This window comes from Podarcis vaucheri, assembly GCF_965113315.1.
Source record: "Podarcis vaucheri genome assembly, chromosome: 7".
NCBI classification, from domain to species: Eukaryota; Metazoa; Chordata; class Lepidosauria; order Squamata; family Lacertidae; genus Podarcis; species Podarcis vaucheri.
Window position 1 is genome coordinate 53326006 of NC_138765.1, and position 17661 is coordinate 53343666.

Consider the following 17661-nt stretch of genomic DNA (forward strand, 5'->3'; position numbering starts at 1 on the left):
TCCGTCTAGCCTTCTGAAGTCATGCCCCTCACTGGCCCAGGTTCACATCCTGCTTAAGTGTTTTTGCCTGTCTGGAATGTGCCCTTGAACTCGGATCAGGCCCCTTGCTTGTCAGGATGGACAGAAATGTGTGTAGAAATGGTACACTGCACATGCTCAGAGGCTACACATAATCTTTTTTGGGCTGCATGCTGGCTCAAGCTAAGCCCTGAACACTCTTAATTTTTCAGGGATGGTGATCAATTCTCCTCTCCTGCCTCCTTGGGCTTTAGCTTGTAAAATGCAGACCCAAATCTTGGCCGAGTCAGATGGAGGCCTTCTTTCTACCCTGGGCCTGCTTATCCTCTGTCACCACCTCCCCACCCCACCCCCTGCCCCATTGCTTCACTGGGAGATCTCTGGGGCTTAGGAGATATTTGCAAACCCCTTTGAAGCATGGCAGTGAGATGGGGGTGAGATAAGCATTATCGGGAAGAGCTCAGCCCCATAAACTTACTCACCTGGCCATTGTGTCTCAGAATTCCTCCTCCTGCAGTTTGCTTGCTGGAGGATCAGTTAAGAAAACAGACAATTATGTGATCTTGCTCCTCCTTGACTGCCTTCTGCTACTGGTTTTCCCAGGCAGGCTGGGGCAGGGGAAAAGAGCTTTGTTTTTCATTTCAAATATATGCCAAAGGCCAGTGGTTAATTTTTAGGAGCAGAGGAAATGGGCCTATATCAAGTCAGACCATCAGGACAATTTACCCCAGCCTTTGGTGGGATTTAGTTGGCCTTCTTAAGATCCTTAGGTTATGAATGGCTGTATTCTGCTTTCTTCTTTATGAGGATTTTTTTTAGAAATGTCAATCAGTTTGTTTTGGATGTCAGTTTCATAATGTTTAACTGTGTTGCATTGATGCCTTAAGAGGATCTTTGTGAACCAGCCTGGGATCTGTTTTAATGAAGGGCAGTTTGCAAGTTCCATAAGTGAATTAATATAATGTTCACTGACCGGCAGCAGTAGCCCTCCAGGGTTTCATAGAATCATAGTATTGTAGTGCTGGAAGGACCACGAGGGTCATCTAGTCCAACCCCCTGCAATGCAGAAAACTTTTACCCAACATGGGGCTCAAACCCACAACCCTGAGATTAAGAGTCTCATGCTCTACTAGCTCAGACAGAGCTGGGAATGCAGGGGATTGAACCTGGTACCTTCTGCATGCAAAGCACGTGCTCTAATCTACTGGACTATGGCCCCTCCAAACACCTTTTTAAAAGGTGCAGGTGTTTAAGTCTGGAAGCAGTGCTGTGATTATGGAGGGGCCAGAGGGGGCCAGTCTCCATTGCCTTTTTGTGATGTCTGCTTTAACTCTTGCTTGGAAAAAGCTACAGAGTGACATGATTTTCTAGATCCATTTCAGTCGGGGTTCAGGGCTGGTTTTGGCACAGAAGCTGCTTTGGTTGCCCTGTATGATGACGCATATCAGGAGAGAGCTAGGGGAAATGTGCCCCTGTTAATTCTCTTTGGCCTCTCAGAGGCTTCAGATACCATCAACCAAAATATCCTTCTGGATTGGCTTCTTTTTGTTTTATTCTGTATTTTGTGTTCTCATTTTGTATTTTTATGTTGTGAACTGCCCTGTGATTTTCAGACTAAGGATGGTATACAAAATAAGAAAGTAAGTAAGTAAGATATTGCTAAAACTGGAGGGAGTCAGGAAGTAGGGTATGGGGGTTTCATTGAAGACACCTGCCTTCCCACCCCCTCCCCAGAAGAAGAAGAAGAGTTTGGATTTGATATCCCGCTTTATCACTACCCTAAGGAGTCTCAAAGCGGCTAACATTCTCCTTTCCCTTCCTCCCCCACAACAAACACTCTGTGAGGTGAATGGGGCTGAGAGACTTCAAAGAAGTGTGACTGGCCCAAGGTCACCCAGCAGCTGCATGTGGAGGAGCGGAGACGCGAACCCGGTTCCCCAGATTGCAAGACTACTGCTCTTAACCACTACACCACACCGGCTCTCTTTGAAGCACTGCCCAGTTGCCTACCCCTTGCTACAGGGATGCTTGAGAACAGATGGGAAATAGCAAGGGTGAAGACACCCTGCTTCAGAGTCCTTTGACAAAGGAAGCCTTCCTTCTTCTGCAGTCCTATTGGAAGGGCCATAGCTCAGTGATAGAGCAGCTGCTTTGCATGCAGAACGTCCTAGGTTCAATCCCTAGCACAGGCATAGGCAAACTTGGTCCTCCAAATGTTTTGGGACTACAACTCCCACCATCCCTGACCACTGGTCCTGTTAGGTAGGGATGACGGGAGTTGTAGTCCCAAAACATCAGGAGGGCCGAGTTCGCCTATGCCTGCCCTAGAAAATTTGGGGAGCTGCTGCCAGCCAGTGTAGGCAATACTAAGTGTGGGTTTGACTTCACTTGAGGCAGCTTCCTCTGTTCCTGTGAAGGCAGCGATTGTCATATATAGCAAACGTAATGAGCAATTGGTGCCATCTGCCTACGGCCAGGAGTTTCTGTCAAGAAGCTTTGAATACCACTCTAGCAATGTGTTAAGCAGGTTCTAGCAAAGTTTCCTCCTCATTTAGCAAAGGCCACTTGCTGCCTTTTAACATTGTCCTCCTAGGTTCCTTTTAGCACCCAGCTACGGAGCCCCAGGCTGCCTGCGCTGACCCCTCTGACATCAGAGCAGCGGAGCGATGGCAGGCAGAGGAAGCATGACACCTCTTCTTGCCCAGGTCCCCAACCACATCAGAAAAGCCCACTAGCCACTTCCTGCCAGACAACGCGTGCAGCCTACACGACCTGTAAAGGTGCTAGTGCCACATTCGAACATTTGGTTCTTAAAGGCGTCATGGCATTTTCTCACTTTGATGACACTGTTACATTTCTAGAGTTTTGCTCCGTGAAGAGGCGGTATAAAGACAAAAGAATCTGCCTTGCAGGCACCTGCCAAAAGGTCTCATCTATGTCTAGCCCAAAGTGAGATGACTAAAGTTTTTGCCGGCAAATTCAATTCAGAGCAGACTCAATCAAGAGTGGGGTTATCTTTCTCCCATTTCTTGCTTGGCGGATTCATCGCCAACACCTACTGTTAAAAAAGGTCTGGTTTTTTCTTGTGTTTGTTTGTGCTCTGCAGGGAAATGTGACAGTTCCATATTCCTACCTTTAGCATTCCACCCCCCACCCCGGCCCTTCAGCTTCCATTGTCTGCAACTCATTTTCTCTGAATCGGTGTGTGTGTGTGTGTGTGTGTGTGTGTGTGTAATGGTTTGTGCATCTAGTACAAAGATGTCTGCAGGAAACCCTTAAGCAGGATCCCAACACAAGAGCACTTGCCCTGTGGTTTCCAGCAATGGGTATTGAGAAGCATTACTGCCTCCGACCAACCATGGTGGCACAGCATAGTCATATTGGCTAGAAGCCATTGACAGCCTTAAACTCCACGAATTTGCCTAATCCTCTTTTTAAAGCCATTCAGGTTGGTGGCCATCACTGCTTCCTGTGGCAGTGAGTTCCATAGTTTAACTATGTGCGGTGTGAAGAAGCACTTTTTAAATCTGCCCTAATCTTCTAGTGCGGGTGGCACTGTGGGTTAAACCACAGAGCCTAGGACTTGCCGATCAGAAGGTCGGCGGTTCGAATCCCCACGACGGGGTGAGCTCCCGTTGCTCAGTCCCTGCTCCTGCCAACCTAGCAGTTTGAAAGCACGTTGAAGTGCAAGTAGATAAATAGGGACCGTTCCGGTGGGAAGGTAAACGGCATTTCCATGTGCTGCTCTGTTTTGCCAGAAGCGGCTTAGTCATGCTGGCCACATGACCCGGAAGCTGTACGCTGGCTCCCTCGGCCAATAAAGCGAGATGAGCACCACAACCCCAGAGTTGGTCACGACTGGACCTAATGGTCAGGGGTCCCTTTACCTTTAATCTTCTAGCATTTAATTTCATTGAATGACCATGAGTTCTACTGTTGTGAGACCACTTTCTCCATGCCATGCATAATTTTAAACTCTTTGATCATGGCACTGCAAGTCCCATCACCATCCCTGGCCATTGGCCATGCTGGCTGGGGCAGATGGGAGTTGTTGTCCAACAACATCTGGAGGTCCACAGATGTTCCCCCACCCCTGCTTTATGATGCCACCATAAAGTGGTGAGCCTTTAAGGAGTCCAAAGACTCATTTCTTGTGTTGATTCTCTTATGCAGTCACCACTCCTTAACTGACCAAACAGCAAAGCCTTCCCCATTCTCCCTCCTCCATCCAGACCCAGTGACCAGCAGGAAATGACTGCTTGTACCAAAGTCACTCAGAACAAATATTGGCTCAGACGCAAGAGATGGAGAAAAGCTGTTCTCAGAAGGGTCATCTCCTGGGTGTCGAACAGCAAGCCTGAGAAGCAGATCTAAGGTGGGGGGGATAAAGAAAGGGCGTATGGGGAAGAACAAAGGCCACACTCTCTGACCTGAGTTGACAATAATGAGGAGAGTGCTCTGTACATGCTCGGAGGTGCTGCCATGTTAATGTAGGAACAAAACAAAAAATGTTGCTTTATACAAGATCTGTCCTATTTATACATCTGCCTAGTCTCCAGTGGTTCCTTGGGGTCTCAAGCAGCTCCTTCCATCCCCACATCACCTGTCAGTGGATCCTTTGATCTCAGAGATGAGGAGCCTGTGACACTCATTTTCCCTGACTATTAGCCATGCCAGCAGCAGGAGCTCATGGGAATTTGGAGCCCAACAAGATCTGAGTGTGTGTAGATGTTCCTAATCTGTTTGGAAATAGCAAAGTGAGGCAGTGCTCTTCTTCGATGGCATGATTGTCCCTTCCTAAACATCCCGGCATGGAGACCTGAAAAAGGGCTCTTTAGAAATAGGGACAATAGCCATACAGACATTTCTTTGCCTTCTATTCCAATCCTCAGTAGCTACTTCACCTTGCTGAACTCTGCCCAGAGGTAGTCAGGGTGCTGCTGGACTGTGTTATACTTACTGGGGTGGGGAAAGCGATAAGAAGTTTGCTTGATGCAAAGTTGTCCAAGCAGAGCCTCTGGTGCCAGTCAGTGTAGACAACAGTGATTGCCAACGGACTTTTTCACTGGAGATGCTGGGGATGGAACTAGGGGCTCCCTGCATGCAAAGCAGCTGATGCTGCCTCCCATGAGATACAGGCCCTCCTCTGTGCTTCTGTGACACTGGGAGTTCAATGGCACATCCTTGGTATGGCATATACTGAACTTTCCAATCCCCCCCCCCAGCCTCTATCAGCCCCAAGCAGCACAGCCAATGGGCGCTGTTGTCCAAACCAAATAGAGGGCATCAGGCTGCGGAAGGCTGTTGAATGTTAAATAAGCATTTACAGTGTGTTTCCAAAGGACTTCATATAGATCAGGGGTGGGAGATGTTTGTCTCTCTAGGTGTTGCTGAACAGCCGCTTCCGTCAGGCACAGGCAGCATGGTCAGTGACTAGGGATGATAGTTGTTCAGCCACCTGTGGAGGGGCAAAGGTTCCCCACACATTACCTAGCTGTAATCCTTACTCCACCCTTGTAAGGTAGACCATAAAACATGGGGGAGGCCAAGGCTACCTACAAAGCATTCATGGCAGAAGTCACATTTGAAGTGAGGAATGGCTGGCTTGTAGCTCAGTTGCTTAGGCTGCAATCCTGTACACATGGAAGCCCCAGTAGGTCTTACTGTTAAAGCACGCATAAAATTGCATCAGTCGCTATGTGGCACCAGCTGTCCAGCATTGGCATTAGTCCATACAGCTCTACAGGTGTTCCACGTTGGCAGTGTTAGGTTTCTTGGCGCATCCTATCAACTTATTCAGTGTCGCAGCTCACTTGCTGAATCCCTCCAACCCCCTTCTCCATCAGGATTTCTCAACACAGAGTGGAGTTTTCCATTGCTTCAATGACCTCTGTGCACATTTAAGAGGCAGGCAAGGAAGTGCAAGGGGGGGGGTGAAGTATAATGAAGTCGTTAAGCACTCTGGCCTCATTAAAAGAACTTGACGAAAGAGACAAGGCCTTTGAAGTTGAGACAGCCGTGATTATGGCCCTTGAAGAAGCTACAGGTTGGGGCTGTGCTGTTGACAGAAGCCAGGCAGGAGATAAGATGCTCCTTGCATCCTGCGTCACCCCTGATAAAAGATGCTGAGCATTGATTCAGCTGTCAGGCAGGCAGGGGGAGAGACTGAAAACATGAGGCTGAAGAGGGGCCTGTGGTGACGAAACCCAGGCTTGTTAGTCCCACTGGCAGGAGTTAATGAGTCAGTAGGTGGTGTGCTTGGGAAACAAGGACTCCTGATCTGAGCCAGGCTTATCTCAATTGGCTCAGGCTCAGGAAGTCAGACTGTTTTGGCATTCCAGTACTCTGGGACATTTGCAGCAGATAAAATGCACAACACCTGCTAGCCTTGCTGTGGGACTAACAGCTCGCCAGGCTAAGCGATACTTGGCTCCCTAAACTGCCAACAAAATCTCCCTTTCTCCCTTCTCTTGAATTGGGAAACCTGCAAACAGGACCTGCGCACAAGAGCACTCTCCCCTCCTGTGGTTTCCAGCCACTGTATTCAGAAGCATTACTGCCTGCAACGGTGGAGGCAGAGCATAGCCATCATGGCTAGTAGCCACTGATAACATGATCCTCCATTAATTTGTTCAATCCTCCTTTAAAGCCATCTAGGTTGCTGGCCATCGCGGCTTCCTATTGGAGTGAGCTCCAAAGTGTAACTTTGTGTTAGATGAAGTACTTTCTTTTACCTGCCCTGAATCTTCAACTTCCTTGGAAGTACCGCTCATGCCCATGAGTACCGCTCCCCTTATTGTATGCCAGGCTTCCTCAACCTGGCACCTTCCAGATGTTTAAGATGACTCCCATCAGCCACACTATATTATGGCTGTGCTGGCGGAATTTGAAGTACTAAACATCTGGAGGGCACCAGGTTGGAAAAGGCAAACAGGAAGGGCTCCAATACCCTGATGGACAATTTGTATGGCCCACACAGGAGCTTCTTTCTCATGCAGATCATATTGTCCTTTCCCACAGATTCTTTGCTGAGCCCTGTGCCTGGGATAAGAGTGACCTCAAACAGCCAACTCACTTGGGGAGATTCAAACCTGGGCATGGGCCCCTTCCTATTCAAAGGCCAGGAAATCTGTGCGGCAGTACAGGGGTTAAGTCTGCTTGCATTCCAAAACCATTTGGAAGAGGCTCCAAGAGAGCCATGCCTGATTTCAGCCAAAGGCAGCTCAAGCAAGGAAGATCTGCAGGCTGGGAAGCGTAGCACTGAGGCTGCTGCTCCTCCTAGTGGAGACTCTGTTGTCTACAGCACAATGTCCCCATCCCTCCGAACCTCAAAATCTATGCTAGGAAGTAAATTAGGCCAGATATATAGAATGAGGTGACAGAAGGTTGACTGCAAGCCTTGAGAATGTAGGGAGGGCTTCAGTTTTGAATCCTCATCTGAAAAACTGTTCCCTGGGGGGCGGAAATGCATTATCAGGGTGGCTGGCAGGGCTCTGCGGACTCCGGTGGAAGTTGTCCATTTTAAACACTGTACCGTGAAACTTCCCAACTGTAAAATAATCTAGAGGGCGTGTAACCCCACCCCCAGGATGTGCTATGAGGTGCCCGTTTTGAGCAGATTCTTCGTACTAGAGACACAAACAGACACCATATACTGTAGCTTATTCACAGCTTTTATTTCTTTCAAGTCTACTTTGGACCTGCTGATCCATTACCATGATACCTGGATGATAAAACCTTGTAGTACCTTGTGGCGTGTAACAGCTTATGACAACCTGAAATGGCCGCACAAGTTGCTCTCTCCCCCTCTAGCTTCTAAAAAGAAAGGATTGTTACTTGGAGAAAAGGAAACCCAGAAAGGTCATTTCAACAAAGATCTTTTTCCTTTTTTTGTGGGGGGTGGGGGGGAAGAAAAGAGAAATATTGAAAAACAAGACGACGACAATAGTCCGATTGCTCCAGTGTTAATGAAAGGAAGCCCCTTCTCCACTCCAGGTTCTGGCATGCCCCCCACCCCCACCCTGAAATTCTTGAATACATACCTCTTTTTTCTTTAAAAAATATACTTTAAAAAATAATGCTCCATAAAAATACTATTGTTCCTAGTCAAACACAGATATTGCAGTATCAACAGTTAACTGTTTTGTTTTTCTCTCTATAAAATGTGAAAAGAGTATTGTCACACCGATAGATGTAGAAAAAAATCCCCCACAGATAACCTGCATGGCAGCCTCAGGCAGCATGGTGGCTCCCAGGAGTTTTGGACTACAACTCCCAGCTGGTGCTGATGGGGACTGTGGTCCAAATCACCTGGAATGCTGGGAAAGGCTGCATGTAGAGTTATCACAAAAAGCCGGTACAAAATGAGGAAGAGTTTTTTGGGGGGGAGGGGGTGCAGAAGGGAAAGGGAGAGAAAGATGCATGTGGCTAGGAATGGCTTCCTAACCTGACTTGGAGATTCTGGGTCCTTTTGAAATGCCTTTCTTTGGCATTTCCATGCACTCCCAGCATTTGCTGCCTCTGTTGCAATGGCTGAGTGGTAAGCAATTTGCTCCCCAAGGGCGTAATAAATAGTCCTACAAAGTGCCTGTGTCCCATGCTTGTTCTTCTTCTTTTAAATAATAATTAAAAAAAACCCCAAATGACTTAACAAAAACCACAGGCGATATTTCTTTTTTTTAAAAAAAGGTTTAAACTACAGAGTTCCCCACAAAATGCGTTGTTGCTATATAAACCGCAAACAGGATGAGGGCCAACAGTGCTAAAATCTTAGTAAAAGCATCTTAATAAAATATACCCTCTGCGCTGAAGTTACATATGGAATGTCCAACCGGAAGTACAAAGTGGGCCCAAACGACAGTTCGAAGTGGGCGAGGCCGGGGTCCCCCGCTGCATTTTCCCGTTCAGGTGCCTACATCGAATCCCCTCACCTCTGAGCTCCGAAAAATGAAGGAAGGTTCCACCTGGCAGAAGAAGGCAGGACAGGAGCCGAGGGAATGGGCTGCCTACTTGTTAGATGGAGGCCGAGGGAAAGGTGAGGGGTTGTGCCTCCCCACTGTGTGGGGAAAGGTCAGCAAGAGCCCCGAACAGTCCCGATCCACCACATGGCAGTTGCCCTCAGTTCTCGGAGAGGGAGAGTGCCAGCGCCGCTTGCAGTGCTGCTTCTTCATCGATGCTGTAGTCCTGGAAATGAGGACAGAACCATTGCAGGGAACCAAATGGAAGCATTTCCCTCCCTGCTCCAAGCCCCGTCCCCTATATTGCTTTACCAAAAGACTTCCTTTTTTCTCTCTCCTCCCCCACATCGCTCAGAGCAGTGTCCTTGATTCCTCACCCTTCCCTTCCACCCTCTCAGCAACCTTGTGCGGTAAGCCAGGCTGAAAGGTAAAGACTGGCCCAAGATCACCCACTGAGCTTCATGAATGCGCAGGGATTCAAATCCAGGTTTCCCAATGTGGCAATCTAAACACTACACTGACTTAAAAAAAAATAAAAGGCTTGGGACAAGATTAAAATCTCAACAATTATGTCCAAGTTGTCTAAAAGAAGAGTGGAGTAGAAAGAACACCTACTTGAGCTCTCAAATGGGAGGAAGGTGGAATTTCTGATACAACAGCATCCCCATCCCCCCCCATATCAGTTTGGTCCATGATTATCATCAAAGATTATATTTTTTATCCCTCTTTCCAGGCCCAAAGAATCCCCGAGGAAGAACATATTAAAGAATAATAACAAAAACTGCAAACCATCAAAGCAAGCAACAAGGGAGTCCTAATTGCCAACCCACAGAAAGCAATGTTGAGCACCAGGGCTCCTGACTGCCATCTAATGCACCCCATGTAAGTTTGGCAGGAGGTACCCACCACAAATGTGTCATAGGAGAACTTGTGCCTGTGCAGAAGATGCTGTAGGAAGTTGGCACTCTTATAACTGGGGTCACCCCAAGGCATGGCTGAACAGACTGGGCAAACCTGGAACACAGAGGGGCAGGAGGAAGAGAAGAAGCGGACTGTCAACTAAAAAGGAAAGAACCAGATTAGCCCATTCTAAAGCAACAAAGTAGCACACTAAATCAACAATGAGATTTGTATAACCACACACATATGTGCATAGAACTGCCTAGGGAAATAATACCACTATAATTTATTCCATGTGTTTAATTAATTATTTTTGGTCCTACTCTTCTACCAAAAAATGTTCCCAAAGCAGCCTACAAATCATTAAAAAAAGCGAAGAAGTCCATGCCCTCAAACTTAGAATCGAAAAATTCACAATACGAAAGGAAAACCTATTGGGAGGGAGGAGGAAATAGGCAAACTCAGGCACAAGTTCTTAGTTACAAGTTGTTCTGATGACCAGATGGGATGGAAAACTTTGAGAGGAATCAACGGAAGCTGCTAGTCTCTCATCTGTAGCAGTGAGGCGGTCCTGATTTCTATCTCTTCCCTCCCCTGTTTCAGCTATTATCCAAGGCTTGCTGCACTGCCTGTAGACTTCTGCCCAGAAAATATGACAAATGCATGCCTTGCTATCCAGCAAACACCCTAACTGCACACAGAAAAGGCTTCCATGTTTTCTTAGGAGGGCGACAAAAGTTCTGATGTAAAGTCTCCAGTTTCCACAGCACACACCTGGGGTTCCTTTACCAATTTTAGGAAGCCGTCTTAGAAAGTCAAGCCATTGGTAGAACTACCTCAGTACTAACTGGCAAAAGTTCTTAGGATTTCAAACAGGGGACATTCCTAGTTCTACCTGGTGAATGAACAAACAACCTTCTGCATGCAAAACAGATGCCCTACCACTGAGCTATGACCTTTCCTGTGCTGGCATTTGCCATACATGACTCCTGAGGAGCTCAGACTATTTCTTTTAAAAATATTTACACCCTGCTTTTCTCTGGAACCCCAAACATCAAAAGCAGCTGGCAAATGAATATGCATACGCAAATCAAATGCATTAAGTACATAATGTAAGAACAGCCTGCTAGATTGGGCTAGTGGTCAATCGAGTCCAGCCTCCTGTTGTTACAGTGGCAACCAGATGCCAAACCGGCAAGCAAAACATGAGCACAAGAGAGCCCTTTCCCTTCCCGTGGTTTCCAGCAACTGATATTATGAAGTATTGCTGCCTCTGATTATGGAGGGAGAGCACAGCCATCAAGGCCAGTAGCCATTGATAGCCCTCTCCACCATGAAAAAATTAAAATAATCAATACCAACATCAACTAAAAAACAGCAACAAGCTTCTTTCCTGCACCCCATCCTGGGTTGCTTTGGAAACACCTATTGGTACCAAATTGACCAGATCTCCAAATTTAAGTTTTGGACTGATGGAAGGTGGACCTCAAAACAGAACTGCTACCCTAAACTCTCAACATGACCCTCTCCAGGGCACTTATCTCCTCTCTTTTATCTGGCTGCAGAAAAGGCATCACCGCACTGCCTCTGTCCATTTGAGAAGCTGAATAGAGATTAAATGAGCTAGAAACCGGCACAGCACTCCATGCCTGGGAGCGGATGCACATGCACCTACCAACTCCGCACCGGGAAACAAATCAGATGCGCACAAACCTCACAGTTCACTGGACAGTTATGCCCCTCTAGCTCTACATCAGCAGAGGAGCTGAAGAGCAGCATTTAACAGCCTGCAGTTCACAACCTAAAGCAGCGGGTAACTCAAGTTGTGCTATAGGCAGGACGGGCAAACCACTACACTGGCCTTTCATCCTGCTTCTGCCCCCCCCCTCTCAAAAACCCAAACCTGTATATGGGAGGGCACAATTCCCAGCCTCTTTTCCATTTAGATCCATGGCCACTCACCACTTTGTTGGGGTCGTTGCGGTGGTTTTCCATGCAGTGTTTCACCAGCTCTTGCTGGTCCAGGTTCCGCGCTCCACAATAGGGACACACAAATGTGGACCGGTTTGGGATATTGCTGGAAAAGACAGCAGAAATTTGGAAAGGTCACCCAGGAGAACAGCACCTGTGGGGTGCTTGCCAATGCTCCCTTTCAAAAGAAAACCCCCACGGACAGCATGGCTCACTCGTGGCAGCTTCAAAACTATTGGTTAACCTTGCAGAGGTTACAGCTCAAAAGCTGGCTGTATATGGTATACTTGCTGATGATTTTTTTTAGTGGCAAAGCAATCACCGAGATATTAGGTGTGCAAATAAGAAAGCTGTGTTTCTTACAGGAATTACAAACTGGATGGTAAAGAGTTCCTAGTTCCACCTAATTAAGCTGGAGATGCAAAGGAGCCCTGCTTGCTCTTTGATATCTGCAGGAGAAAGTGACAAAAGGTCTCTCCTCCTCTCTTCTCCAGAAGTGGCAGATATCAAGGAAGAGGAGGTGAGTGAGGAAATGAGGTCAACAACCCTAAGAATGTCAGTCTAGCACTTTAAGAGGTCAGCACAGGTTAGGTCAGAAAGGCAGTCTAAGAAGATTCCTCCATCTATCCACTTTCTCTCCATGCAAGCCTCATCAGCCCAACACTCCAACAGAATGCAGCACCTTGTCCAACGGGTGAAGATTAGATACCTGGGAATGGGTTGGGATGTCGGGACAACAGGAACAAACTTTGGACAGTTGGCCATCTGCTCCTGAACCTTAGTACAGGATGTGACATGGGATCTCATCTTTGCGAGGGTCACCTGTAAAATGAAGAATGGAGACAAAAGGACTCTATTTTTCTTCCTAAGAATGTGCTGTATCCTCTTAACATAAAAGCTTGGTTTCCGGGTAATTGTCACACACTAATTAATTAAGCAAACTGTATCACTCTGTACTCAAACTGTCTTCTATGCTACTTGAAAAGGGGCAAGGTGGCCGCTTTAAGGTTGCAAAGGAACTTTGAACTGAACCTCAAACTGTTCTTCCAGCCGCCAAACCTCAAGCCACATGCCCTCCAGCTGAGGCTTGTAAACTTCATTCAGCCAGTCCATGACTTGTCCTTACTAAAGTTTCATGTTGATTTTTAACTGTATTTTTATTGCTTTCTTTCTTATAATTTGAATACAATGGAATTCAAACTATAATACAATGTAAATAATAAAAGAAGCAATAAAAACAATTAAAAATCATGCAGCATCTAGCACAGTGCATTACAATTGCTACAACAGGCAGAAAGACTCTCAGCAATTTTCAAGTGATCTGGGAGGGGGGCGGGAGGAATTAACCAGCCAGTTCCTTGTGGTTCTAAACATGGCATCTGCCCTTGCACACGTGGCTCATGAAATTACCTTTTTGCTACAGCCCCGGCAGGGAGCCTTGAAGGAGGAGAGCTGCTTCTCTACACTGGAGGCCTTCTCCACCTTTTTGGGGTCAAAGGGCATGCGGCAGAGTGGGCAGAGAGGAGACGGTACTTGGAGGCATGGCTGCAGGCATTCCCCACAGAATCTGGAAAAGAAACAGAGACTTGATTTTGCTCAGCAAGCCTTGAGAGCACTAAGAGTAGTATAGGCATACAAACTCTTATCACCAGCAAATTCAACAATAAAGGCTGGCCAGATTCCTCTCCCAGGATAAGATGCTGACAGTTCTCCAGCCAAAAAACATAAAAACATTCCTGAAAACATGAAGTTGCCAATGAGAGTTTAGCTTTCTGTATGTCCTAGATTATGAAGTGCCCCCACACAGAATTATTAGCAGGGTGTTCTCAGACTATTTCCAGCACCTATGGGGCATAGGGTAGAAGATGGCCTAGTCTTAAAGCACGCAAGAAGCTTTCTGTATCACAAGCAAAACATTCTAGTGTATGCTGAATACTACAGAGCACCAGTACATACTCTGGAATGCCACACACCACTTGCTCAGAGGTACAAAAATCTATTGCAGTCATTTATGCATCTAATTTTGATGAGCTGCTCATTGTCTCTTGCCCTTTATAACTATTGAGCGCTACGTGCTATGAAGTCAAAGAGCACTCTTGTGCATGAAGAGCACTCTTGTGCATCCATCAGGAAATGTCTGCCTCTGAACTTGGAATAAGAGGCTACAGGAATCTGAGCAGTAACTCAAAGAGCCTCGGGCCAGAGAATGGCTTTTAGAAACAGGCCAGAGATCAGGGATCATGACAACTTTAAAGTTCTTTTATGCCTGCAGGATCAGAACCTCTCATACAGTTGGTGGAAGAAACTGCAAAATAACCACTGTACTGGAAAAGGGAGCTTGAGGCTATGCAAGGGAATCCAAGAGGCAGAAAGGACAACCTGCCAGCCCACTTGCAAATGCTCTGGTCTTTCAGCAAATTTCATCAGCTTTATGCTAGCAGCTAGCTGCAAGTAAGTTTTCTGCTTCTGCCCTCACTCTCGCTCCGCTAGACATATGCCAAGTGAGTTTTCTCAAAGCCACTCCTTTCCTCTTGGTTACCTTGACTAACTTTTAGAGGGAAAACCTCTGCTGCAGCTCTGCACTTACCCATCAGCATCTCTGTTCCAGAAGTCTTCACAATAGGCAATACCAAACGAAAAGGCAGAGGCCTTTCCCACCACTGAGTGCAGGAGAAAAGGGTGGTTAACCCTATTACCACAAGTGAACTTTGTGTTGTGCCACAGGAGGGCAAGGTGATTTTATATAATACAGGAACAGCACAGTCACTACCTGAAGTGCTTCCAGTACATATTAGTGAGCAAAGATTAGAATTGAGGAGGGAAAGGATTGGGGACTGTTAACAGAACTGGCTACCTATCTATTTCTGAGAACAATTCAAAATGCTTTCTTTACAACCATAAAACCCTCAATAACTTGGGACTTGGGAACAAAGAACCACCTGCTCCTATGAGCATGTCTGGTTATTAAGATAATCAGTGTCCCCTGCCAACCAAAGTGTAATTGGTGGTGATGAGGGACAATGCCTTTCTAGTGGTAGCATCCTCTAAGAGAGATACAGCTGAAGAATATCTAGCAAATAAATTTTAATAGATTTATATATTGCTTGATTGTAATAAGACCTTGAACTGGCTTACAAAAAGAATGAAATAGTAGAATTATCAGGAAAAAACCTGTTAAAAACAACTATTTAAAACATTTAAAAGTTATTTAAAATAAATGATAAGCTAAAAACACATGTGGATGCCGAAAAGGGTACAGTGAAGGCATTTGCATGATGTCAACAGGCAGGGGCTCCCAAAGTGTAGCTGCTGCCACGCTAAAATATAGATCTTTTAAAAACAGAGTGTTATGTTGCAATTGTAATAGAGTCAGTACTGCAGATGGAAGCAGTCAAGTGGGCATATACGGGGAAATGTGATCTCATAAGTAAACTGGTCTCAAGTTGTTAAGGGCTTTATATGCTAATAAGAAAGACCTTGAACTAATGAGCTGAGGTGTAACAGGTTGATAGAATCTCACTCCTGTAATTGTAATTGTGCTGCATCATTCTGTGCTAGCTACAGCTTCCAGATCAAGTGCAAGGGAAGCCACACACAGAGCGAATTACAGTAATCCAGTCTTGAAGTAACTAACACACGAACTACCATGGCCAAGCTTTCATCCAGGAGCAAGTGCAGCTGTCATAACAATCACAGCTAGTAAAAGGCACTTCTAGCCACTGAGGCTACCTGGACTTCCAGTGACAAGCTGGCTCCAGAAGCATCATGCCCTAGACTACAAACTTGCTCCTTCAGGGAAAATGCAAGCCTATCCAGGGTTAGCAGTTGACCAATTTCTCAGACACAGAAACCACGCCTCTGTCTTGTCAGAATTCAGTCTAAGTTATTCCTCATCCATCTCACCACTGCATCTCACCAGGCACCAGTCCAGGGACTGCAGGGATTCTCCTGATTCAGGTGTTCAGACTACAATCTGCATCAGTCCCAGCATCATACAACAATGCTGCCTTGGACTGATGGAAGTCATAGTCCAAAACACCTAGAGAAGCCTTCACCAATCTAGTGCAAGCCATATGTTTTGCACTACAACTCCCATCTCCCCTTACCATTCACCATGCTGGCTAGGGCTGATGGGAATCATAGTCCATAACATCTGGAGGACACTAGGTTGGGGAAGGCAGGCAATAGCCCTTCAAGGTCTTCCCCACACATTCTGTCCAAGATCCTTTTCAACTTGAGGAGTCAGGGATTGAACTGCGGGCCTTCTGCATGGAAAGCAGATGGTCCACCGTGGAGCTATGCTTCTCAGCCACCTCATCTGTTAGTTTTTATAATGCCACAGCATCTTTTGACTTCTTACTACTACTGAAGATACAGCTCTCTTCCAGAATCTATCTCCTCAGGAGATGGTGCTCCAGAGCAGGTTTTTGCCTCCCCATGAAACCTTTTAGAAGATTTAGACTGCAAGCATTACAACTCTGAAAAAAATCATTGCAAGAACTGGTCTGAAAATATTCAACAGTTTCAGCAGACAAGTTTCAGGAGTGCTAAATTTCACTATATCATTACACAATGTAACAAGGGTTTGGGTGTTCAAAGTTTGAGGTTGCCATGCATATGGCAATGTCTGGTAAAGGCTTTGGTATCAAAAAGCTCCTGAAGATCTGTGTTCACAGGAGCAGAGTTAGGACTCACAATAGACTCCTGCAGGCTCATGCTATTCAAAGGATTATATTACCCCACTTTCACACTCACAGATATAGACAACTCGGTGAAATTTCATAAGGCTATTCCATAGTTATCCTCTACTGAACTTTCTGTAATAAGCATTATCTTTCCCTTCACACAGAGCTAGTAACAATACTGTAGGAAAAGGGTGATGTGGGTCCAGTATTCATGGGAACCATTGATTCAGATGCCCTGCTCTCTTTTTAAGAGAGCATCTCCACAAGTGCACCCCCCTTGCTTTCTAGAACAGCCACAAATTTGCACTATGATACTAGCAGTTTGGTTTATGATCTTCTTCCTAGCGATCCTTAGTATGAAATTCACCTTCCCCACAACAGGGTCCACATCTGTTACAAGGTATCTGCTTCAGCCCCAAGGTCTCATTCTTGGTCAACACTGCCATGTCAGTGTTGCACCACAAATTCACCTCCTCATCCCCCTAACATACTTTCTCCCAACCTAGACCCCACTTACCCTACTCCACTCTATGCCTTAGCATCCTCAGGCCTGTAGTTCCTCCCTCGGTCGCCCCCTCAAATCTTCTCCTGCTTTCCCCCAAATCAGGCAGACACCTCCAATGCTCCCCCACCAGACTCACCATCTCCTCCTCTAACGCCACCCACTACCCCCGTTGCACTTGCTGAAAGACGGGCATCATGTTTACAAGCGGTCCGCCCTCGGACATGACTGCGCGTGCCCCCCACCCCCCTGGGCCCCTGGGCTCTCACGTGTGCCTGCAGGGGGCGATGCGCACGGGGCGCTGATAGACCTCCAGGCAAATGGGGCAGCTGAACTGGGCCTCCAGCGCGGCGCCGGCCTCAGGCGGGTGGGGCGGCGGCGGGGCGGGCGAGGGGGCGGCGGCAGAAGAAGGAGTCGCCTCGCGGGACCCGCCCGCGGACACCAGCAGGCTCCGGAACATCGCGGCAGCCATGGAGGACGAGGAGGCGGAGGCGACCCCGGCCCAGGGAGGCGGAAGCGGAAGCAAGGTGGTAGGGCGGCGCGCTCTGATGATGTCAGAGGCAAACCACCGTTTCGTAGCGCTCCTCGCGAGAGAGAGCCTCTCGACCCACGCGGCGCGCGGCCGTCG

The 17661-nt window shown here is 47.0% G+C and overlaps 1 protein-coding gene and 1 long non-coding RNA gene across 7 annotated transcripts in view; one reads left to right on the forward strand and one right to left on the reverse strand.

The window, feature by feature from the left end:
• Window positions 1-9875, forward strand: part of LOC309535817 — a 27290-nt gene extending 17415 nt beyond the window's left edge. Inside the window, exon 3 of the long non-coding RNA XR_014221406.1 lies at window positions 9709-9875. This is a non-coding gene — a long non-coding RNA (uncharacterized lncRNA). The remainder of the gene's footprint in view (window positions 1-9708) is intronic.
• RNF166 (ring finger protein 166) lies at window positions 7674-17552 on the reverse strand. Of its 6 annotated transcripts, none has more exons than XM_082229226.1 (7): window positions 17303-17547; window positions 14434-14506; window positions 13257-13413; window positions 12556-12668; window positions 11838-11952; window positions 9882-9989; window positions 7674-9201 (listed from the first exon to the last, which is right to left on the reverse strand). In XM_082229226.1, the coding sequence occupies exons 3-7, from the start codon at window positions 13347-13349 to the stop codon at window positions 9136-9138; spliced, it is 495 nt and encodes a 164-aa protein (XP_082085352.1). In that variant the 5' UTR covers window positions 13350-13413; window positions 14434-14506; window positions 17303-17547; the 3' UTR covers window positions 7674-9135. The 6 variants fall into 6 exon arrangements, with proteins under 6 accessions (XP_082085352.1, XP_082085350.1, XP_082085347.1 ...); XM_082229224.1 differs by lacking the exon at window positions 17303-17547 and adding an exon at window positions 17049-17202; XM_082229221.1 differs by lacking the exon at window positions 14434-14506 and having other exon boundaries at window positions 17303-17552.
• Between the last annotated feature and the right edge of the window lie 109 nt (window positions 17553-17661).

What these genes read in the sequence shown, in the direction of transcription:
- RNF166 (XM_082229221.1), bottom strand. Translation starts at nt 17,505, where the DNA reads ATGGCTGCCGCGATGTTCCGGAGCCTGCTGGTGTCCGCGGGCGGGTCC. An exon ending in ATCGCCCCCTGCAGGCACAC is followed by an intron (nt 13,414 to 17,302) that starts GTGAGAGCCCAG and finishes TTTCTTTTCCAG; the next exon opens with ATTCTGTGGGGAATGCCTGC. An exon ending in ACATCCCAACCCATTCCCAG is followed by an intron (nt 11,953 to 12,555) that starts GTATCTAATCTT and finishes TGTCTTTTCCAG; the next exon opens with CAATATCCCAAACCGGTCCA.